A 23,919-nucleotide genomic window follows, 5' to 3' on the forward strand; every position below is an offset into this window, starting at 1 on the left:
TGAGGCATGCAGGCTGTAGTCTTGGCGTCAACTCTATCTGAATTAGCGATCACATTTGAAAAAATATATCTTTTCAAGTTCTATTTAGTCCATATGTGTCAAACTCAAGGGCCGCGGGCCACATCCGGCCCGGCCTGTAATTATATCCGACCCTTGAGATCATTTTATATACTGTATTATTGTTATTAATGGCCCGGGTATATGAAGCGCTGGTAACACAATAAACTACAGATCCCATAATGCAGCGCTTCAGCTGCCTTGCCGTACTTACCGCGTTAATCAAGTCTACCTTATGATGCTGCAAGTTATTGCGAAGCTACAGTTATTGCGCACTGAGTTTGCACGGCGCTTTGGTGACTTTGAAGAACAAAAAAAGTCCGTCTACATGCGGCTCGAACCTTGTGCATGTTTGGTAGCACATATCTGTGTGAGAAGCTCTTCTCAGTGATAAAGACTAACAAAACAGCACACAGGAGTCGCCTCACTGATGAGCACCTGCAATCCATCCTGAGAATCTCCACAACACAGAACCTCACACCAAACAGAAACGAACTTGTGGCCAAAAAAAGATGCCAGGCGTCCAGCTCTAAAATGACATATGAGCAAAGACAACTGAATGATTTGATTTGTTATTGCGCGTAAAGCGAGTCAACCGTTTTAACAAACAGAGTATTGCACTGATACGAAATAGCTGTGTGTGTATATATGTAGATATGTATGTATATGTATATATATGTTTATATATGTGTGTGTGTATGTATGTATATATATATATATGTATTTGTGTGTATATATGTGTGTGTATGTATCTATATGTGTGTATATATGTGTGTGTACATATGTAGATATATATGTTGTCACACACGTGTGCATGGGAAGCAGCTGAAGGGCTTAGACAATACTGTTTATACATCTGCCCAGGGGGGGGCGGGGTACGCTGACGCTCTTTCTGAGTTCTCTGCAGGTCTTACCCGGAAATCCCACCAGGAGCCGCCATTTCCAGGAAGGACACACCACCTCGGTTCCGCCCCAAGAATGAGGTCACTTCCGGTTCCGGCCCCAAGGGTGATGTCACTTCCAGTTCCGGCCCAGAGGACGACATCATTTCCGCCCTCTGAGCTATAAAGCTCACTGCCTTTGCTTAGGCAGGCAGTTCTGTTTTGGACTCTGTTGTGTGAACAACTGTTTGAAAATGCCTCAAATACTTTTGCAGCCGGGAAACCGCATTAAACGGGTGGCTGCCCCAAACCTTTCCACGCCTCTGGTCTCCAGTTCTTACAGTGGCGTAGTCGGCAGGATGGTGTCCCCGAAGAACCGGGACACGGACTTTCAAGGAACCAGGTGGGTGAGTACCGGGGCCGAGTTTCGGGGCAGGGAGTGCGCCGGAGGGTCAGGAAGGACGCGGTGCAGGCTCTGCTCCACGAGCATAACCCGGGGCTACCAACCCATCTCGTGGAGAAGGTAGAGGGGACCCACAGGCGTGGGCTGGCTTCTGGGGAAAACACACGAGTGGCTCAGTATGCTCTTCTGGGTAGGAAAGCCGAGCCGCCCATCGGGACCAAGGTCCCTGTTAGCGATGGGCTGTTCCCAGGCCGGCAGGTGAAGAATATAATAGACTGGGAGTTTAACCCAACAAAGGGCTGTCAGAGCAGGCTATGGCTCTCTGGCAACAGGTGGGTGAGTGGCTACGCCATTTGATTTGACCCCTTGCAAATAGTGCAGCAAGTGGCCTGTTTTTGCTGCTACAGCGATACCCCAGGAATTTGCCCAGCCGGCCTGGGGAATTCCATTCCTGGACGAGCTGCTACAGCTCTTGCAACCCAGAGGCCGGCTGTGAAACCGGGAGGCAGAACAGCCGCTCTGTGGACTACCGGGAGTTATGTCCTACAAAGCAGTCCCTTCCACGCAATCCAGAGCCTGTTCGAAGTCGCCGGGCCGTCTGGCTTGCGACCTGTCGGGAACAAGGCGGACCGTAGGGGACAATGGCGGGGTTGTTTGTGTGCCCTTAGCAATCCCTGGCGGATAAACATACGGGAGAGCTTCTTATTAATGGACATATGATAACAGCGCTGTTTGATTCCGCAGTAGCGTGTCTGTCGTTGCTCGCCGCTTTGTTCTACCGCAACAATGGATTAAGAAAAGACCAGTCTAAAATGTATACACGGAGATATCCGCTCGTACAATACCGCCCGTGTTACGTATGTCTCGGAGGAACCCTTCGCGCTTACAGAAGCGGTACACCCGGATCCTCCGCTTTCCGTAATCCTCGGGCGGACTGGTCTGACAGTAACGCTGTAGTTTAGAAAGCATTCCCGAAAAGCTTTTGGCCTCGTTATAGATGATAAAGACTCATCTCAAGCTGCTTCCACACCGTGTAATCAGCCGACAGGGAGTGGGGCGTAGGCCAAGAGAGTGACGAAGATACTCCCGGACCGTCGCGGGCTACTACGTCATCCACTAGCGCCCCGGCAGCGAGGGAGGATTCTCCGCCCCTTGAGGTCAGACCGACCCGCTCTCTGAGTTGCACTTTCAGTTTAGAGCGACTCCGGCTTCTTTCAAGAGAACAGTGGAATGACGACTCTCTGAAGCACATAAAGAATGCAGTGGTTCTCGTTAACGCCAACGACGCATTTGCCCATGCCACAGGGACCTCACTTTGTCATGGATAATGAATTATTGTATCGGGTTGCTGAACATGAGGGGAAGGTCCGAAGTTGTTGCTAGTCCCGCTGGACCTACCGCGGCAGGTTTGCGAGTTAGCCCACTCTCACCTTCTTGGAGGCCATCTCGGCTCCGATAAAACATTAGAGCGCATTAAGCTCCGTTTTTTTTGGCCGGGGATTAATGAGGAGGTTCGCCGCTTTTGCATTTCCTGCCCGGAGTGTCAACTGCGGCAAATTCCTAGGAAGGACCGTGCTCCTCTGATTCCCCTTCCCTTATTGACGTTCCTTTGACAGGATTGGGGTGGATATAGTAGGACCCTGGAGCCCTCAGCCCGAGGATATAAATATATACTCGTCCTCGTGGATTATGCAACCCGATTCCCTGAAGCCGTTCCATTGCGCGGCTACCACTAAAAATATTGCACGGAACTAGTAGGAGTCTTTTCACGCGTGGGCATTCCTAGAGAAGTCCTGACGGACCAAGGAACGCCTTTCACCTCGGAACGCGTTCAAGGAGACTGCCAAGTTACTGAAAATAAAGCATTTAAAACCTCGTGTATCATCCTCAAACCGATGGGCTAGTGGAGAGATTCAATCAAACTCTCAAGCAAATGCTACGTAAGGTAGTCAGCAAGGATGGGAGGAATTGGGACCAACTCCTCCCCTTGTCCTCTTTGCCTACCGGAAGTCCTCAAGCCTCTACGGGTTCTCTCCCTTTGAATTACTATACGGAAGACAGCCCCGGGGCTTATTAGATATTTTAAAAGAGGGCTGGGAAGGGGAGGCACAGCCCTCCACTAACATTTTGGAGTATATCGCCCAGTTGCGCGATAGATTTGATGTAATAAGACCTATACTAAAAGTCATATCGAGGAGGCACAATCAGCACAGGCCCGCCTGTATGACCGTGGCGACTCTCGGGAGTTCCAACCGGGGATGCGTCATGGTATTGGTTCCTACTTCACACTCTAAACTGCTCGCACATTGGCTAGGCCCCTCACGAAATTAAGGAGAGGAAGGGATTGGTCGACTATTTGGTGAAACAGCCCAATCGCCACCAGCTGAGCGAATATATCATGTAAACCTGCTGAAACCGTGGAAGGAGAGGGATCCCGATCCCTCCTCCGACAGCCCTGCTCTCTCTCGGGAAGTAAGTGCCCTTAATTTCGCGAACAGCTATCTCCCAGACAGAGACAGGAGCTCGAAGCAGCTATCCGCCGGTCCCAGAGGTGGTAAGTGAACAACCAGGTCGGACCTCTCTGATTGCGCATCTACATAGTGACTGACCGGGGTGATCGTCCGTGAGCGACCCTACAGACTCCGGAGGCAAAGAAAGTAGAAGTGGAACTGGAAATCAAGCGAATGCTGGCACTAGGAGTGATCGAGGAAAGTAGTAGTCCCTGGTCCAGCCCCATCGCCTTGATTGCTAAGCCTGACGGCAGTTGGAGGTTTTGCAATGACTTCCGTCGGCTCAACCAAGTTTCCGATTTGATGCTTATCCCATGCCTCGCGTGGGCGACCTCCTCGAGACTGGGACCAGCCAAATTCTTGACTACACTTGACATGACAAAGGGGTACTGGCAGGTTCCTTTAACGGAGTCCGCAAGGAAAAACGCGTTTAGCACTCCTAGCGGACACTGGCAGTATCGTGTCCTTCCATTCGGGTTACACGGGCTGCGACTTTTCAGCGTCTGGTGGACAAAGTGCTCCGCCCCATAACTCGCTCTGTGCTGCCTATCTGGATGACGTTGTCATCTATTCCAGCACCTGGAAGGAGCACATACAGCAGGTCACAGCAGTATTACGGACATTGGGAGAGGCGGGCTCGCATCAACCCCAAGAAATGTTACTGGGTTGAGAGAAGCCAAATATTTGGGCTACCTAGTGGGCGGGTACTGTGAGGCCACAGTGTTCCAAGTTGCAAGCCATAATGGCCTGGCCCGTCCAAAACCAAGCGGCAAGTCCAATCCTTTCTCGGTTTGGCGGGTACTACCGCCGGTTTGTGCCTCGTTTCTCGAGAGCGGCGCCTTGACCGACTTGACAAAGAAAAGAGCTCCTAATACGGTGGTATGGTCTGATAAAGCGGGGCTGCATTCAGTGACTTAAAAGGGCTCTGACTTCAGCACCTATCTTAATCTCCCTAACTTCTCTCTCCCTTTTGTCCTCCAGACGGACGCCGGACACAGGCTTGGGAGCCGTGTTGAGCCAAAGCGTCGACGGTGTTGAACACCCCGTTATGTACCTGAGCCGGAAACTGTTGGACCGCGAGACCAGGTACGCGGCGGTGGAGAAGGAGGCTTTGGCGATCAAATGGGCGGTGACGCAGCTGCGGTACTACCTCTTGGGTCGCGTGTTCACTCTGGTGACGGATCATGCGCCTTTAAAGTGGATGGCCCTTCACCGGGAGTCAATCCGCGGGTCACGAGGTGGTTTCTTGACCTGCAGCAGTACAAATATACGCGTTCATCGACAGGGGTCCCTTCATGCCAACGCCGATGCCCTCTCCCGGGCCCACGACCTCTCGGTGCAGGTCGCCCGACCCGACGGGTCTGGGCTGAGGGGGGAGTCTTGTCACACACGTGTGCATGGGAAGCAGCTGAAGGGCTTAGACAATACTGTTTATACATCTGCCCGGGGGGGGCGGGGTACGCTGACGCTCTTTCTGAGTTCTCTGCAGGTCTTACCGGAAATCCCACCAGGAGCCGCCATTTCCAGGAAGGACACACCACCTCGGTTCCGCCCCAAGAATGAGGTCACTTCGGTTCCGCCCCAAGGGTGATGTCACTTCCAGTTCCGGCCCAGAGGGCGACATCATTTCCGCCCTCTGAGCTATAAAGCTCACTGCCTTTGCTTAGGCAGGCAGTTCTGTTTTGGACTCTGTTGTGTGAACAACTGTTTGAAAATGCCTCAAATACTTTTGCAGCCGGGAAACCGCATTAAACGGGTGGCTGCCCCAAACCTTTCCACGCCTCTGGTCTCCAGTTCTTACAATGTATGTATATATGTGTATATGTATAGATATGTATATATATATATATATATGTTTATGTGTGTGTGTAAATATATATATATATATATATATATATATATATATGACAACAACACTCATCACTCACAACAGTGACAAAACAATTACATTGACAATCAGGTTACGTTATTTTCAAAATGTTTCCTTTTCTTTTCATTGCTTCTTTAACACACTACTTCTCTGCTGCGATGCACGGGTATTTTGCTAGTATATATATATATATATAAAACCCAACGTCTGTCTGTATGTATGTCTTTCCGCTTTTCATGAGAGGACTACTTAACGGATTTAGATCAGGTTTTTTTCTAGAATTTGCGTAAACATTCTGGTTGATTTTGTGACTTCTCTCATCATGCTAAGAATCATAATTCGCTTGCAGGAGCGATATATTTGCGCTAATCCGAGACAGAGGCTGCGGGCTGAGGGGAGGGGGAAGCGTGACGTCAGGAGTGGGGAGTCGGTCTACCTCTGTGTTTTGGAGTGTACCTTGTCTCCACCTGTATGCTTGCAATTGGCTTCCAAAGTTGAAGAAAAATGGTTCAAATGATACACATCAGTCCATAACAAAGAAAAAAGCAAGCAGGCAAACATAGTGGTTAAGTGAGAAATGGGAAATGATATCATCGGACAGGAACTGGAAGTAATGTCCTCGGCGTCTCAACCGGAAGTGACGTATTGGGACTGTAACCAGCTGCCTCGCATGGGCACGTGTGTGACACTATCTATCTATCTATCTATCTATCTATCTATCTATCTTTTGTTTCACTTAGTTAGTTAGCATAGTATAATTTAGTTCATGCTGCTTGATTTTATCATTGCAACTGTGCCAATATCATCATTGTTCAGCCAACACCATCAAAAATAGAAGATGGATAGTACTACAAAACACAGATTTGTTGTGAAAATTGTAAGGTGTCCTTTTGAATAGGAATAGTTCTGTCTGTTTTAATATATATATATATATATATATATATACAGTATATATAGTCGGAGATGGCTGGGGTGGTGACCCGGCCGGGACACCCAGGAAGACCGGAAGAGGGCTTATGCTCACCTCAGACAATGTGGGGGCGACCACCCTGGTTCCTTTGGGGGCCATGGGTACAGAGCTTTGAAGCTCTACCCTGCAGGGGCCCATGGTCACCACAAGGGGGCACCCTTGTGCCAAGAGAGCCCTGGATCTCAGCACTTCCGCCACACCCGGAAGTGCTAGGGGCAAAAGGATCGGGGACACCCAAAGTGCTTCCGGGTACACAGCCGGTGCTTCCGCCACACAGGGTTGTGTCATCGGAAGGTTACTGAAGTTTGGGTGACATTAACGTGTTTGCCTGTCTGTGTCCGGGCCGGCTTCCACAATATATATATATATATATATATATATATATATATATCCATCCGATCTACATGCTGTCAAATAAATAAACCACACGTTGTGGCACAACGTAAGAGGCTTCCACGCTGACGTTCGAGGTTCGATTCCCAAGAGGGGGTGCAGTGAGTGTGTACGCCTAATGAGCCCAGAATTAGGGCAAAACACGTGTTGCGTACTCTTTGCATTATTTGACAGTAAAACTTTGCAACATATATATATATATATATATTTTTTTTTTTTCACTGTCACATCCATGTCTTACTTCCCTAAAAGTAAACTGTCAGGAAGTATAGTTACACCAACATCATAAAGTAGTGATTGTGCTTCTTGAAAAACGACACTCTTTATGACCTTTAAATAGTTTGTTTCATTTTAGTAAGAACAGCTTTTTAGAGTATATGCCTAAAGAAGCTCAATGTGAGGTCTTCTGTTGTCTGATCCATTTTGAATCCATTAATCATACATGATGATTAAAAATTAAGTTTACAGTGAATCACTTTGCTGCCAACTGTTGGAGAAAATCTTGACAGTGATTTTCACGAGCCATCATCAGCACTGGCTACTTATCTATCTATCTATCTATCTATCTAAGAATATTTGCTCCGTTTAAGACATCTGTCATAATTGATAATCATTGTTCAGATTATTTTTTGATATTTTTCAGGTAAGGAAAGCAAAAGTTTCCAGTTAAGGTTAGAGGATTACAGAGCTGAATTGGCCATGTGTGTCAGTGGGTTTGCCCCGTCCCCGGATAGTTCCTGCCTTGCTCCAGATGCATGCTTGGATAGGCTCCAGCTTCCCCGTGCCCTACTCCATATAAGCAGCTTTAGAAAGTGGATGGATGGAAGCCAATTCTGCTTATTTATAATAGCACTAAGAGAGTGGAGAATCGACATGTTAAATGTTGATTAGCACATCCAAATATGAATTTCAACTTACTCTATAAACACAACAGTAGTGCCCCTATAAACTAGTACTATGTTTTTTGAATACCTGTTCCTTTTATCATTATGAAAAAAAATAGATGAAATGCTTGAAGTAAAATGCTGTACCTCTCTTAGGAGTCAGAACTCTTTGCTTACCAGGAAGAGTTACAGGGCGAAATCTTTCACCCAAAGCACACTTAAATTTATGACTCCTTTCACCTGCAAGGCGTCACTACGTTGATCTCACCGCTACACTAAACATTAACCCGATAAAGCTGTTTCGGTTTAATAAATGAGTCAACACAGACGGGGTTTATTAGACGGCAGGTGCCTATGCAGAGCAAAGACGAGTTCAGTACTGAACACTCCGTGAAGACAAGCGGCCGAACATGAGGGTCTGTCTAGTAATCGCTCTGTGCCTGTGTACAGTCTGCCTGCTTTCCAACGCAGTTGTGGTTAAAGTAAGTACAAATCGTCGTCCATGCATCCATTCTTTAATGTACAGTATAGGGTGGTCCAGATCTAGTTATGCAATTCTCATTACGCTGTAACAACGTGCAACGCAGAATGTTGGAGGAATTTGGACCGCCTTCGGTGCATAGGAACACGATCTCCCAAATCAACGAAATGTTTGACGGGACTAGTAGCGCCAATCACCCGATATTTGTATCGTTTTCCTGTATTGCATTAAGAGTTGCATAATTAGACCTGGACCACCCTGTACTGAACTCTCTTAGTCCAGTTTAATGGTCCGGGGCAGTCAGAGTACACCGCATCGCTGCCATTCCTTTGCAGAGTTTATCTGCACGCTTTGACGGACGGCTTTCTTATAAATGTTTTTGACAGAGAATCACTATCTGCTGCGGTGGGCTGACGCCCTGCCCGGGGTTTGTTTCCTGCCTTGCGCCCTGTTTTGGCTGGGATTGGCTCCAGCAGACCCCCGTGACCCTGTAGTTAGGATATAGCGGGTTGGATAATGGATGAATGGATCACTATCTGTATCTTTTATGAGCATTAATACGCGATCACAGTTAAATGGTAGTATAAAAATGATCTTTTTTTGTTTATAGCTCCTTCTTTTAATGAAGATTTTTCAACTTAATCGCACATACAGTGCTTTTCATTATAGGCGGTATTAGAGAAGATTATTTATTTATTTGAAGAAAATAACATTCCATACAATCAAGTCGAATTTAACAAAACAGCATTGAAACCCCACCTTAGAAGAGAAGAATATTTAAACATGAGAGATTACACTTAACTTGATTTAATATAGCGTCTTTCATTATTGTGTCACGATCCAAAACACCATACAACGGCGGCACTTTATCTGTACTTAGTGTCTTTCTTTGGAAATGCTATCATAAAGTCTGCTTGGATCTAATAAAATACTGTTGATTTTTGCTATCAAAATATTTACGAGATCATCTTCCTTTATATAATAGGCCCTACTATATCTTTGATTTTCTTTATTATGACCACATTATAATCAAGGTATGAAATGAGGTAACTTTATTTTAGCATAGCGTGTTTTATTGTGAGTTCGATCACGATGCAGTCTACAAAACGAGCGATGTTTCCGAATTGATTGAGCCGAAGTGCTTTAAGAGCTGCACGGTGGCGCAGCGGTAGCGCTACTGCCGCACTGAACGCGTGCGTCCTGCGCTTCTCCTTCTTCCTGGCCCCTTTGGGTGCTCCTGAACCATCCAAAGACGTGCAGGTTAGGTGAATCACTGTTGGTAAACTGGCTTGTGTTCGCGATAGCCCTACAATGGACTGGCGCCCTGTCCAGGATTTGTTTCTGCCTTGCAATCTATAAGTAGGATAGGCTCCAGGACCCTAGTCTGGATTAAGCATGTTAGGACATGACAAAAGTGATTCCTTAAAAATATATGACAATGTATTATAAATAGCATTGCAATAGCGGACAAGACATTACATTTTTTAAAAATGACCAGGTAACTGCTTATTTTGTCGATTTATACTAATGTATAATCCACTATTTAATTAACCTTTCATAAAAGCTGCTATTATAAAGTTTTCTTTTTCTGCCTTGGCTCAACTAAGTCAGTGCCCTTCATAGTGTATTGAAAGGGTTTACAAAAACGTCCGGTTTGTGCTGATTTCATGCATTGCCTTTGTAATTGTGTATATACTAAAATGATTTAAAGAAGTCATTTACAACAAGACTAGAGAACAAAACAATCTGTAAAAAAATCCTTTCATTTGGTATTCATTAGTCTGTCCTTTTACTTTTGCATGCATTCTCTCTGGTGTTTGTGGGTGGCAAGTGGGGCGGTCTCCGCTTTTGAGGTCAGTTCAAGTGGCTTTGTCAAGTTATATTATCCAGTATATATATATTTGAGATGCTTCTAAGAGGAACACTTTTAAAATCCCCCTTCAAGGTTAAATTCAATACATGTAGGTCTTTGAAAACATTCCATAGTCCGAATATTAATGCGCAAAAACATGTATCGCTAATGATAACCGGCTGACATGACATCAACGCGAGTTATGACTGCGACATCCTTCATATATGCTTGCACTCTGGGTACGTTTTCTAGAAGAGGCCCTGCTAATTTCCGCCTGACACCGCATCGCATTTCGCACTGTCGTGGTATTGTCATGAATTATGATTTGCACCTTTTTAATAGATTATATCGTTATATTTTGATAAAGTCGCAAGTGTTATCTTGCAAAAGTTTAGCTGAATGCTGTAATGAGAAAATTCAGTGTATGTTTACCTACATAATCTTTTATTAAATCCTCGTGCAAGTTAATGTAGTCTACACATACCGGTAACAGAGTTTGACGTAACCGGCCCCGCGTGAGGCAGACACAGTCAGCCAGGCACAATCAGATATCACAGAGGTTTTGATCCCCTTAAATATGTTTTGTCATATTTCTTTAAATGCTAACTGCGTTGCTTATCCATCCATGTTTGATGCCTTCTAATTCCAATAATCCTCCATGAGGAGGATGGAGTCATTGGGTTAGCTGCTAGTCCATCGCAGGGCAGCCTCATGTACAGACCTGCCTATTATGAGCCCCTTGATAAACCACATCTAAATGTCTTGTGCTACAGAAAACGCAGGCAAACACAACATGCATATGCTGTGGGGCTGAACGGCAGCACTACTAACCACTGCGTCACCGTGCTGCCTCCAGAGGTTTGTTCGATGGCGTTGTCCTAACACTTTCACTTCACATTTAACACAAGTGGCTTTGTTCTGCTAGGTAATTACGGTAATTGCATAGCTGATCTAAGTCCTTTTAATACAATTCTGGCCATCTGACTGAACTTAATGGGTCTAAGAAGACAAGTGTACAAGCACACAGCTTCTCTCATCTCACCAAAAACAAAAAACAAGATGAAAGAGGCGCAGTCAAGGTCCAAGATAATCAAGTTACTGATTTGCAGATGCATCAAATCATGTCAGGGTGTGTCTTCTTTTTCTCATTGATAATTGACATTCATGCTGCACAAAATGACAAGAGGCCAATATAAAAGGTGTTTGTGTACGTGATCTAAAGAGCTTGGGCCAGACTTCAGCAGTCGTGATCTCTGAGTTGTGTAACCTTTAACTAGAAATGACTGAACTACCACATGACAGAAGTGGAGTTTCCAGTTATTGCCTTGAATTTTTTTAAATCATTCCAGCTATTCCTTGGACCTGTTCACTCCAGTTCAGGGTCACAGGGATCAGAACCAAATCCCGTCAATTCCAAATCTTCCACCCAGTCGCACTCTCACACATTACACTCTAATGTACGCAATTTAGACTCGACGAGCAACTTTACAATCGAAATCATGAGAAGAATGTTAAAACAATACAGACCAGGCTGAGATCTGCACGGGAATTTTGATGCCGCCACTTTAATTGCATGGCAGCATAAAGATGAAAGACGCCTCACGCCTGGACAAACTTGTTAAGAAGGCAGGCTCTATTGTAGGATTACAGTTGGACAGTTTAACATCTGTGGCAGAGCACTAAGCAAACTTCTGTCAATCATGGAGAATCCACTGCATCCAATGAACAGGATCATCTCCAGACAGAGGAGTAGCTTCAGTGACAGACTGCTGTCACCATCCTGCTCCACTGACGGACTGAGGAGATCGGTCCTCCCCCACACTATGCGACTCTTCAGTTCCACCCGGGGGAGTAAATGCTAACATTAATTTTATTTAAATTTTTTTCATTTTTATTACTATTTAATTTAATATTGTTTCTTTGTATCAGTATACTGCTGCTGGATTATGTGAATTTCCCCTTGGGATTAATAAAGTATCTATCTATCTATCTATCTATCTATCTATCTATCTATCTATCTATCTATCTATCTAACTATCTATCTATCTATCTATCTATCTAATTCTCTTTCCAGTATTTGTCAGCACAGACACCTGGCCTGTGAGATCCACCACCACTCATTTGTTTTCCTATTTTGCTTTTTGCAATGGAAGGATTTGGAGTTCGGATCCCCACAACGTTTCAATGGGCCTGAGTGTGATGGAAGCCATCACCCTTACACTTCGGAAAGGCTCGTGCCCATCCCTTAGGACCGACTGATCCATGTTCATCTACTGTTCACGTGGAGCTCAGCTCAACTCCAGCCTTTAAAGCGCTCACAAAGACATATGAATATCTGCTACTACTACTGAGATGAAAGGTCACGGGGCTGTCAGAGCATGTCCTGGTAGGGTCATTCATAATGCAGGACCCCACCGTGGCTGCAGTGCCACTCTATTGTGGGATACATTTGCCCCACCCAGCTGCAGTGCCACTCTATTGTGGGATACATTTGCCCCACCCAGCTGCAGTGCCACTCTATTGTGGGATACATTTGCCCCATCCAGTTTCAAACTTGAAAATTAATGCAAAAACACTTGTCTTCTGAACCAAAATGCCAAGAGAAAACTAACCATGAGGAAGATAGAATATACAGTGGATTCAGAAAGCATTCAGTCACCTTAGCTTTTTGTACACTTTATTGTGTTGTAGATTTCATTTTAAAAGGGTAAGTCTGACAATTTTGCCCATTAGTCAACACTCAGTGCCTCATAATAAAAAGTGAAAACATGTTTTCAGAAAGGTTTGCAAACTTATTAAACACAAAAACTGAAATCTCTCACTTAGATAAGTATTCATCCATCCATCCATCCAATCTGCTTATCCGAGATTGGGTGGCGGGGGCAGCATCTTGAGCAGAGATGCCCAGACTTCCCTCTCCCCGGCCACTTCTTCTAGCTCTTCTGGGGGAATCCCGAGGTGCTCCCGGACCAGCCGGGAGACATAGTCCCTCTGGGGGTCCTGGGTCTTCCCCATGGCCTACTCCCAGTTAGACATGTCTGGAACACCTGCTTATACCTGCTAATACCTGCTTGACTTCTAGACACCATTACCGGTGGAGATGAGGCTGCAGGTTTTGCAAGTCCTGCTGATGACAATCGAAGACAGACAGCTCTTAAGCTAAAATGCCTGCTGAAACCCACTACCTCGCAATTATTTATCCCCCCGCCCCTCGAATTGTCAGGGATTTCCAAATCAAATCACGGCTATACCCGTGCTGTATTATGAAGTACACGATCGCTGTCAGTGTGTTCACATTCAGACTTAAATGGGAGTAAACGCCTCACCAAAATCTGCCGTATAAAAGCCACCTGGCAGCTGGGTGCCCTAAAACTGTGCGGCTCACACAGGGACAGCCTGCTGCTTGTTCCTCGACAGATCTTCTGAAGATGGGCTTTGTTACAGTCGCTAAGTTACGGCAGCTAAAACGGCTAAACGAGTCTGCTACGGGAGCTGGCACAAAGAGAAGACTCTTTATTTAGGCTTTCTGCAATCAAAAGGCTTGAGCTATAAAACTCTGCAAAAAAAATGGCTTTTTTATACGCGGTATACGAGAAACGAACTTTGAAATATATTTAATGTTTAAACCGGTGGCATTAAGGTGACCTCAACGGTATGAAAGTTCTGGAAATATGTTATCTTTTGAAATGTCCGGCTTTCATTCAAAGAATTGGCAGCAGCTCGACTTAAAAAAAAAAAAAAAATCAATTAAGCTTTATTTATATCATGTCAATTTGCACTATCTGTATTACCACGATTAATACTATAGCGAACATCGGAATGACAATAACGAGACACACATGCCAAGGTACATAAACCCGAATTGGGCGACTTTATTTCAAACAAACAAGTCAATATTTTGAAGCGCTTGCTAAACCTCCCACCAATTTAGGCAACACGAAACGCCTGCTAAACTAACGTATTCGTCGTTGTAATGTCGTAAATGCTTAGCCTCTTACTCAACGTCACACTTTTCCACATTTGCCCCCCTTGTCATCCTTCCGCTTGGCTCCATACTCCGCCCACTTCCCTTCGTCTTCATCAACGTGATGAGCAGATGCATTTCAATTGTTTTTGAATGTCTTCCTTGCGTTTTGATGACCTGTTACGTCACATTCAGCCCTGCAGGCACATTCGTTACTGGCATCTAGTTGAAATTAACCATTCTGGATACGCCGCACCGCATAATTAGAAAATATCTGTACAGCGCGTGCACAACCTGTGCGCACGTGGGCGTGTCTCCAAATCGGACGTCATTTTCGCAGAGTGACCCTCCCGCTTCACTTGGAGTCATCAAGCATAAACCAGCTCTACGAAGATGATAGAATGATGAACAAAGGGCTGAAAATGACGCAACAAGTCATCAAAACGCAAGGAAATCGTGCAAAAACATTTGAAATGCATCGGATTATCATGAGATCACGAGAATACTTTACACGTTCTTTCTTTTGGTCAACAGATCTAACATTCTGTCTTCTCCTTTTTTTCCTCTTAAAGTCATAAATAGAAAGCACTACATTTCTTACACCAGCAGTCTCTCATCCTCTTCTGTGACATTTATTAGCTATGTAACTCAGACCAAACACTGTCACTTATTGACTAGGAGACTATCAACGGGCCACAAAAGTACAAATGCGTTTTGTCACTTACCACTGGAATGCTTCAAGTGGGAAGTAAAAACCAGGCTTTACTGCTATCAGTCCTACCTGTAAAGGAGCCAAGCGGCCACTACAATATTCAGTAAACATAACACCTTTCAAATCCACCATCAGGGCCTGACTGGGAACTCGCAGTCCCATCAACTAGTTGTGTGTGTAAGCAGACTTCAAAATACTCATGTCAGTCAGTCAGAATACTGCCGATTTTAACTCTTCAATGGGAGTTCTTCAAAAAATTCTGTTTTCGGGTCCCAATCCAGGTGGTTTGGAATGTGGTGGGTGCAGCACTTGCTCCCAACCTTTAGGGCACAGGTGTCGAACTCCAGGCCTGGTGGGCCACAGCGGCTACAGGTTTTCATTCTAACCCTTTTCCTAATCAGTGACCTGTTTTCATTGCTAATTCATATTTTAATAGCTCTGTGAGAAGGATTCAGTCCTCTGAATTGATTCGTTTCCTCATTAAAATGCAGCCAAACAGAAATGAGACGTCAAACGATCCAACAGATGACCAGCTAAACTGGGGCTTCAAACTCCAACCAGTTCCTTCATGAGAAGCCAATTCTTGCTGTTAATTAAACTCATTATTTAATTCCATGGTTTGTTGTTGCTCTCGTTCAGCCAAATTGTGCAATAGAAAGAGACACTCTAGAGCAGGGGTGTCAAACTCCATGCCTGGTGGGCCACAGCGGCTACAGGTTTTCATTCTAACCCTTTTCCTAATCAACGATTAGTTTTCACTGCTAAGTAACTTCTTTTCCTTTCATTTTAATGGCCCTGTTTTTAAGGATTCGGTGTTCTGAATTGATTTGTTTCTCCATTAATTGGCAGCCAAAGAGAACTGAGATGTGAAACGAGCCAACCGATGACCAGATAAATTGGAATGTCAAACTCCAGCCAATTTCACTCCAACCAGTTTCTTAATGAGAAGCTAATTCTTGCTGTTAATTAAACTCGTTATTTAATTCCAGCTCATTGCTGCTTTCATTCTCCCACAGCAGACATTTCCAAAACTGTTGATTTTCTGTTTTTCATAAGAACATCACCAAAGTGTTTTGGTGAGTTGAGAGATCAACCTTACTGAGACCTTCACCTTTCATTATTTTCAGATATTGTGTGATGTGGCGGCTTGTTTTGTGTCTCATTATTGTTTGGCTGCTAATTAAGGAAAACGAAACAACTATGGGACCTAAATCAAGTTAATTAAAAGAAGTAATTAGCAGCAAAAACTGGTCACTAATTAAGAAGATGGTTAGAATGAAAACCTGCAGCCACTGCGGCCCTCCAGGACTGGAGTTTGACACCCCTGCTTTAAGGAATATGAACTCATAGATACTGTACTAGAGGATTGAAATTTTACTGGAAGCATAGCATACTAGTATTCATATTTTTAACCTCAGTGGTCTAGTTAGTTTTCTGAAGGCCCCTGTGCAGCACCCTGAGGAGGGCCCCTCCTGTCCAGCATAACTGTTAGGAGTTTATTCGCAACTAGGTCCTAGGGGCCGGGTGGGCAGTGGTGTAAGATCACATGCTGGTGACAAACAAACCAGCTCCCTAAATGGCATTAGAAATAACTTTTTTAATCGCTTTATTACAGCAGCTGTAAGTTAGCAAAAATAAAATTGTGGTAATGGAACGTGGGAGGTGTGGGTAGTAGTAGTACATAGATATAGTTAAGATGTGGACCCGCTTACTTTACCAAGACAAATTTGTTAAGGAAGATGATTAAAATGTAACATAAGCTAAAAAGTAGATAGAATCTGTTCTGTGCTATAAAATTATTTCAATTTGTAGCAAATTAAAACGACAACACCGCCTGACAGGATACTGCTACACAATCGACCTGATTTACACAAGTTCTGAGAAAATGGGCATCATAAAGCGAGGTGTCAATGGTCCCAAGAAATTTGCTTTGCCAGTAGAAAATTGCTTTGTCATACATATTGCTTGCTTGTCTTTAGTAGTTTCTCCATTTTTAACGTTTTTAGCAGATAGTACCTGATCTGAAGCCATTGGATTACTTAATTCCAGACTCAGTAGTTGCAACCATTTCACTCCCTGCACTGTCTGCTTAACCTGCTTGCAAATGTTGCGACGATTCACCAGTATCAGCATTCTCAGTTACTACTGCTAGGCCTTGCAAAGTTTTGAGAAAGGCAGAAATCTTGGTAAGCTTAGCGCTCTTCAGTTCCCGTTGCAGGCGTGCCTTATGTTTAGCAGCACCACTCTTACAATGTTTGCCAGATCCACTGCTACTGGCTGACATAGCGTCACATGGCGAGAGTATAAAAAGCATCAAATTGTTCAAATTTTCGGCGTTTGCTGACTAACGGGGACTGTAAATGAATATTGACCGTTTACGAGTTCAAACTTCGAAAACTGTTGAAATCAAATCAAAGCACAAAAGTAACAATTATTTATGATAATGTATATTTACATTATTCAAGTGACGTCCTTCAAAACTTCTTCCATTCACAGCCGCTGTGGCATGTCAAAGGTCGGCAAATTTGGGAAGGTGCACTTCTCTGTAAGGCGGACTAGGGCTGTGTTGTGCCTCCGATTAGGCTCTTAGCCTCCATACTACTGAAGTCTCTTCTTCTTCTTTCAGCTGTTCCCGTTAGGGGTTGCCACAGCGGATCATCTTTTTCCATATCTTTCTGTCCTCTGTATCTTGCTCTGTCACCTCCAGAACCTGCATGTCCTCTCTGACCACATCCATAAACCTTCTCTTAGGCCTTCCTCTTGCCTGACAGCTATATCTTTAACATCCTTCTCCCAATATACTCAGCATCTCTCCTCTGCACACGTTCAAACCAACGCAATCTTGCCTCTCTGACCTTGTCTCCAGACCATCTAACTTGAGCTGACCCTCTAATGTCCTCATTTCTAATCCTGTCCATCTTCATCACATCCAATGCAAATCTTAGCATCTTTAACTCTGCCACTGCATCTTTAACCCTGCTTTCTGGTCAGTACCACCGTCTCCAACCCATATAACATAGTTGGTCTCACTACCGTCCTGTAGACCTTCCCTTTCACTTTTGCTGATACCCGTCTGTTACAGATTACTCCTGAAGTCTAAATTCGTGTAAACGGTGGGCATGCCAGATATGTAATATCATCATGGATTGGATTGGACTTGCCTGGTGATGGTGCAAAAATGTACTGAAACTGAATTATTAACGCAATGAACTGTGCAAGTCCATCCATCTAACCAACCTGCTATATCCTAACTACAGCATCACGGGGGTCTGCTGGAGCCAATCCCAGCCAACACAGGGCAGGAAACAAACCCCAGGCAGGACGCACACACACACCAAGGACAATTTAGAATCACCAATGCACCTAACCTGCATGTCTTTGGACCGTGAGAGGAAGCCAGAGCATCCGGAGGAAACCCACACAGACACAGGGAGAACATGCAAACTCCACGGAGGGAGGACCTGGGAATCGAACCCGGGTCTCATAACTGTGAGGCAACAGCGCTACCCACCGTGCCACCCACTGTGCAAGTGATTTAAGTTATTCATTTTTTGTAATCTGTAAGACCTCGAGTGGGTCCCCACAAGCTCGTAGGCCCTTGTGCTTTGCACAATCTGCACAATCCATTGCCAAGCCATAACTTAGCCTACTTAGTGAGATTCAAAATTGTTGGTGGACCACCATTCTGACTCTGGATACCCTCACACTCACTCATGGCCAATTTAGAATCCGCACACAGGCATCTTTAGGAAGTAGGAGGAAAACTGGAATACTTGGATACAAAAAAAAAAAAAACCCAAACAGAGCCTGGGATTTGAACCCAGCATTCTGACATGAGGAGGCAGCTGCAATGATGCCAGCGCCAGCATGGTGTTGTAGGTTAAATAGTCAATACCGTATACAAAGAAGTCGACTGCTGCCTCTGACTACTGAACTAGCAAGAATATATTTTTTTCTCTTCTTTTAATTTAATCTACATTAATTTCAGTGTGAATAAAACCATATTAGGGTTCCAGCATCCTGGTTTTAAAATTCCACACCTGGTGGTTGTCTTCGTAGGGTTTGCAGGTTCAGCCCGCTGTGGTTTCCTAATAGGCTTAAAATGGAATATATCATTTTAAGAATCTCATTATAACAATAATGATTAAATTGTTAAACAATCAGTCTCCTGTAAGTATTAAATCAAGAAGATCAAGAAAGAGATGAGATGGGCACCACTGCCGATAGTCTGCAGATACTGCTGTGGTAACCATCAGGACTTGTGTTCAGATCCACTGCCATGCTGGCATTGGTGTGAGGAGCGGATCTCATCATTTTTACCATTCAAAGTTAACCGATGCCCTGAAGGTCACTGACTGCACTAATGCCCTGATACTGCTTTGCGTGGGAGTCTCTGCCGCCTTTAATGTTCTGACGTGCTGTCACGCACACTGTTCCACTTCGCACCTGTTGCTGCTGGGTTAGGCTCCCATGACTTGAGCAAACATCAGGCGGCTGCTAAATCCAATGGCCAGATAGGCAAGGCTCATTCCTATTTGTCATTAACAGAAATAACCGAGTTTCCCTGCTTTAAGTGAATATCTCGTTCTTTATAAGTGAACTGACATTGAAAAGTCACATGGGATGAGGGTTTGTGCCTTTTCCCCTTAAGACATTCATCCATCCATCTATCCATCATTCAACCCGCTATATCCTAACTACAGGGTCACAGGGGTGTGCTGGAGCCAATCCCAGCCAACACAGGGCGCAAGGCAGGAATCAAACCCTGGGCAGGGCGCCAGCCCACCGCAGCCCCTAAGACAGTGATTTCCAAATCAGTTCAGTCTTATGTGGAAGTGCTTTATTTTTTTTTTTACATCATACCCTGTTTTGCCTGCATTCTGAAGATGAATGAATATAAATAATAAGAATCAGGTTATATTTATTGCAGCTGAACTTGGGAAGGTTGAAGGCTCATTTGAAAGGAGCAAACAATCCCAAATCTCACATTAGGCTCACAGCTAAGTGCAATTAAAGCTTTTTGACAGTTAATGAATGAAGTAACTCCAAGACAGGGCAACCCACATGTCAGGGTTTTGGATTAGGGTTTGTGGGACCTTCCCAGTTCTGTTAGCAGCACTGGCGCTTGATGGGGCCCATGAACCCACAAAAACAAACTATCCAAATGGAAATCAGGCATAGCAAATAATTGGCATCCCCTCTGTCTTAAACCATGCACTGCAATTGATAACTACCCCCAAACCCTGAAACCAACAACACTAATAAGATGATATAACGAGAGGGGTTCACTAACAAGTTTGAACCCTCCGAGCTCAGATCCCTTGCTCTGCGACTGGTTAGCAGAGTTCATAAAGCAATATCACTACCATTGATTACAACTGACTCTCAAAGTCACAAAGTCAGCAACACTAAAGTAAAGATATGGAAACACTCTGATACAATATATAAACTTTTAAGGACATACTTTAACACAAATAGCACAGGTTAGCAGCCATTGTAAAATGGCCGACACCTTGTTCAGGGCTGATTATTGCCTTGTGCCTGATGCTGCATGCTGTCCCCTCTAACTCTAACTAAAATTAAGTAGGCTTGAGAATGCTATATTATGTGCAAAGGTAGCAGATTCCATCCATCCAGTTTCTAACCCGCTGAATCCGAATAGGGTCACGGGGGTCTGCTGGAGCCAATCCCAGCCAACACAGGGCACAAGGCAAGAACCAATCCTGGGCAGGGTGCCAACCCACCGCAGGGTAGCAGATTGTACTGAATTAATTAATGAAGCTATTAACTAACAACTTGTTTATTTATTAGTCTTTTATATAATACAGGATGAACCAAAAAGAAGTACCGCATTTCAGATGTTTATTCTGCAAAAACGCTGCAAGATAAAATAAATTTCATTATGACACAAAAAGGAGTATACAAAATAGATTTTTTTCACTATGTTTTAAATATAATGTCTTCAAGGTGGTGGCCATCATTAGCGATACACTCTTCGAGACAATTTCTGAACGCTCACATGACTTGTACAGCCATTTCAAGGGGAATAGCAATGATTTCATGGCGAATAGCATCCTTGAGGGCTTCAAGGTTTTGAGGTCAGTGTGTGTTTACCTTCGACTTGATATAGCCTCACAAGAAGAAACTGCATGAAGCGAAATCAGGCGAATGTGAAGGCCACCCGACATCGCCATGCAGTGAGGTCAGCTTCCCCAGAAACATCTCCTGCAAAACTTCCATGGATCTCCACACCATATAAGCTGCTCTTCCATCCTGTTGAAACCAAACATCCACCACATCGATTTCTTCCAGTTGGGGCCTCAAAAAGTTCTCTAGCATTTCAATGTAACGTTCTGAAGTGACAGTGATCGTTGCTCCACCCTCCTCAAAAAAGTGAGGGCCTACAATGCCAAATTCTGCAAAAAACTGTAACACTATATCATTTAATATTTTTGTTTGTGTATGTATGTATCAACCCACTTCCTATGTCTCCGTTGTATGCCATTGGTATGGGATTCATATAAGCAACTCTAATGTATGTGATTCGCCATCTGTTGAAGCAAAAAATTAAATGCATATTGTAATAAACAAGACAGAAACCGTCAAAGTGATGGAACAATCTTGGGCATACCTCATATAATTGAACATTAGTTTAAAAATAAAAAAAAACATGTAAAACACAAAAAGTGCTGCCACACTTAGGTTTCATTAGGTAGATGGGTGACTTCCGGTTATATGGCAGTCGGACAGGAAGGGGCGGGTCCAGGTGGAAGTCACATTGATGAAGGAAAACTGTCGATTTTTCAGTCTGCAGAAAAGAGAGAATGTCACCACACAGTGCCAAACCCTGGAAAGTTGGGGAATTACCATCACCAAAACCCTTAAACTGTCTCCGTGACAATTTTATTGTTACAAATGTTTGAGATGTGCCATCTGTTGGAATAAAAAATGCAATGCATTTTATTAATTACCAACTTAATTCCAATGGGTGGTGCACTGCAAACATCTTAATTGGTCCTTAATTAGTGACTGAGTAGTCTGCAATGGACTGGAACCCCATCCAGGGCTGTTTAATGTATTTTGCCCAAAAATTAGGCACTAGACCCATAACTGTAAATTGGATTAAGTGAGTCTGAGAATAAGTGGAAGGATGGACCTAAGCAAATCAATTCTTGATAACTGCTTAAGTCAAAGTTGTCACATTACCATGACACGCCCCTTTCTTTTTAGGTCAACCAATCACACTAAGCATCTACATAATTTCATAATTGTGAGAAGCATGGCTGTGATTCTAGATTTAAAAGGGCTGCAACTAAATGAGTGTTTGATGTTATCTCTAGGATGGAGATTTGGTTTTCTCCCTGGATTCTGTGAAGACGTTAGGAACTCTGATGGCTGCAAGTGGAGGTGTGAAAAGAACTCGGATGTCCCAGGGTACTTTCTCTGTATGCACCAATCCTGCTCTGCCTAAAGAGTTCTTGCCAGTGTGTGAGAGCCAGCAGTCAGACGTCATTTTTTCAAGACTTGGTGAGTGGAAACAATTTGATGTGTTTTGCTTCTCTCCATACTTTCAGTTTTAGATCTTATACTCCCAGGACTGTCCCAGGTTTTGTTTTTGAATATTTGACATTGTATTGTAGTCCTGTTTGCTCTTTAAAGTGTCTTGACATGGCACATTGAAAATTAAGATACAGAGAGACATAATGAGTAATTCATCTGTTTATGAGCTATAATGACTTTAAATAGCTAGGCACTGTCAAGAAATCAGCCTCAATTTCCCGCAACCATACACAAGAATACACTTGGGGAGTGCAGAAGCTCAACATGAAAATGAATGCAAAGAAAGATGGATGCCTGCTTTTTTAAAGGCAGCTCGTGATTGTGCTGTCTAGAAAAGGCACCACGTAGTACAAAGCAGGGGTCCCCAAGCAGACACTCATCTGAAGATCTAAGGTTACGATTTGGAGGAACTAGCTAGAATGAAAGCCATCAGCGACTGCAGCCCTCCCAGAACACCTCTGTTGTACAACATCTAAGAGCACATGAGAAGAGCCCAATGAAATTGTTTAGGAGACTAACCCAAATTTTTCATGATTTTCTTCTACAGCCCGAATAGCTGAGAATCCGGATGTGTGTGAGATCTGCGCCTATGCTGCTTGTACCGGCTGTTAAGGGACCCAAGGAGGAGCAGGAATGGACTTGCTGTGCTCTGTGTTTGACGTGTTCTTCAGGACAACAATTTGAAAGTGCTTCCATTATAATTCTTATATCAAGGCTGAAGCTAGCAGTGGCATATGTTCATGTGAAATGGACACATTTCCCAGGAATCACAGTTCATCTTTAAACTGACTTGACACTTCCTTGCCCGAATTAGATTCTGGCATTGATGCTATAAGGCTGAGCAAATAGCCCCTGTGCCGCTAATGACACAGGACACTGCCCGTTGTGAACATCAGTTTAAAATCTACCTTTTACAGCATATGTTTGATGGGGGCTCCATCATTAGATCAGCCACTCTTTGTGTGATGTTTGCATATTCTGAATTTTCTCCAGGCAGTTTTCTCCTAACGTAGGTTCATTAATTGGTACCCATGGATTGTATTGGGATAAATGTGTTCAGGAATGAAGTGGCATTCCAATTAGGGTTGAGTCTTGCCAAAATAGAATAAATTTCATAACCCCATATATACCATATTAGCCATTATGGATGTAATGAGAAGTGAAGCAAAATGACACATTTTATTGGCTAACTAGAAAGATTACAATATGCTAGCTTTCAAGGCAACTCAGGCCCCTTCTTCAGGAAAGATGTAAGATTACATCTTGCTTCGAAAAGGAACCCAAGTTGCATTGAAAGCTTGCATATTGTAATCTTTTTAGTTAGACAATAAGAGGTGTCATTTTGCTTGACTTCTCATTATAACCCTGTAACAGAAGGTACC

At 44.0% G+C, this 23,919-nt stretch overlaps 1 protein-coding gene across 1 annotated transcript; it reads left to right on the top strand.

Annotated features, from left to right (window-relative positions):
* The first annotated feature begins 8,355 nt into the window (after positions 1–8,355).
* Positions 8,356–23,719, top strand: si:ch211-220m17.5 (guanylin family protein). The gene is made up of 3 exons (XM_039754940.1): positions 8,356–8,450; positions 22,318–22,504; positions 23,085–23,719. Exons 1-3 carry the CDS (start codon positions 8,379–8,381, stop codon positions 23,147–23,149), a joined length of 324 nt encoding a protein of 107 aa, XP_039610874.1. The 5' UTR covers positions 8,356–8,378; the 3' UTR covers positions 23,150–23,719.
* Positions 23,720–23,919: the final 200 nt, after the last annotated feature.

This window comes from Polypterus senegalus, chromosome 6 (genome assembly GCF_016835505.1).
Source record: "Polypterus senegalus isolate Bchr_013 chromosome 6, ASM1683550v1, whole genome shotgun sequence".
Classification (NCBI taxonomy): domain Eukaryota; kingdom Metazoa; phylum Chordata; class Cladistia; order Polypteriformes; family Polypteridae; genus Polypterus; species Polypterus senegalus.

Excerpts from the sequence above, each read along its gene's own strand:
- si:ch211-220m17.5 (XM_039754940.1), top strand. The coding sequence starts at position 8,379 with ATGAGGGTCTGTCTAGTAATCGCTCTGTGCCTGTGTACAGTCTGCCTG. Across the intron at positions 8,451-22,317 it reads CCAACGCAGTTGTGGTTAAA|GATGGAGATTTGGTTTTCTC; the intron begins GTAAGTACAAAT and ends TGTTATCTCTAG. Across the intron at positions 22,505-23,084 it reads CGTCATTTTTTCAAGACTTG|CCCGAATAGCTGAGAATCCG; the intron begins GTGAGTGGAAAC and ends TTTCTTCTACAG.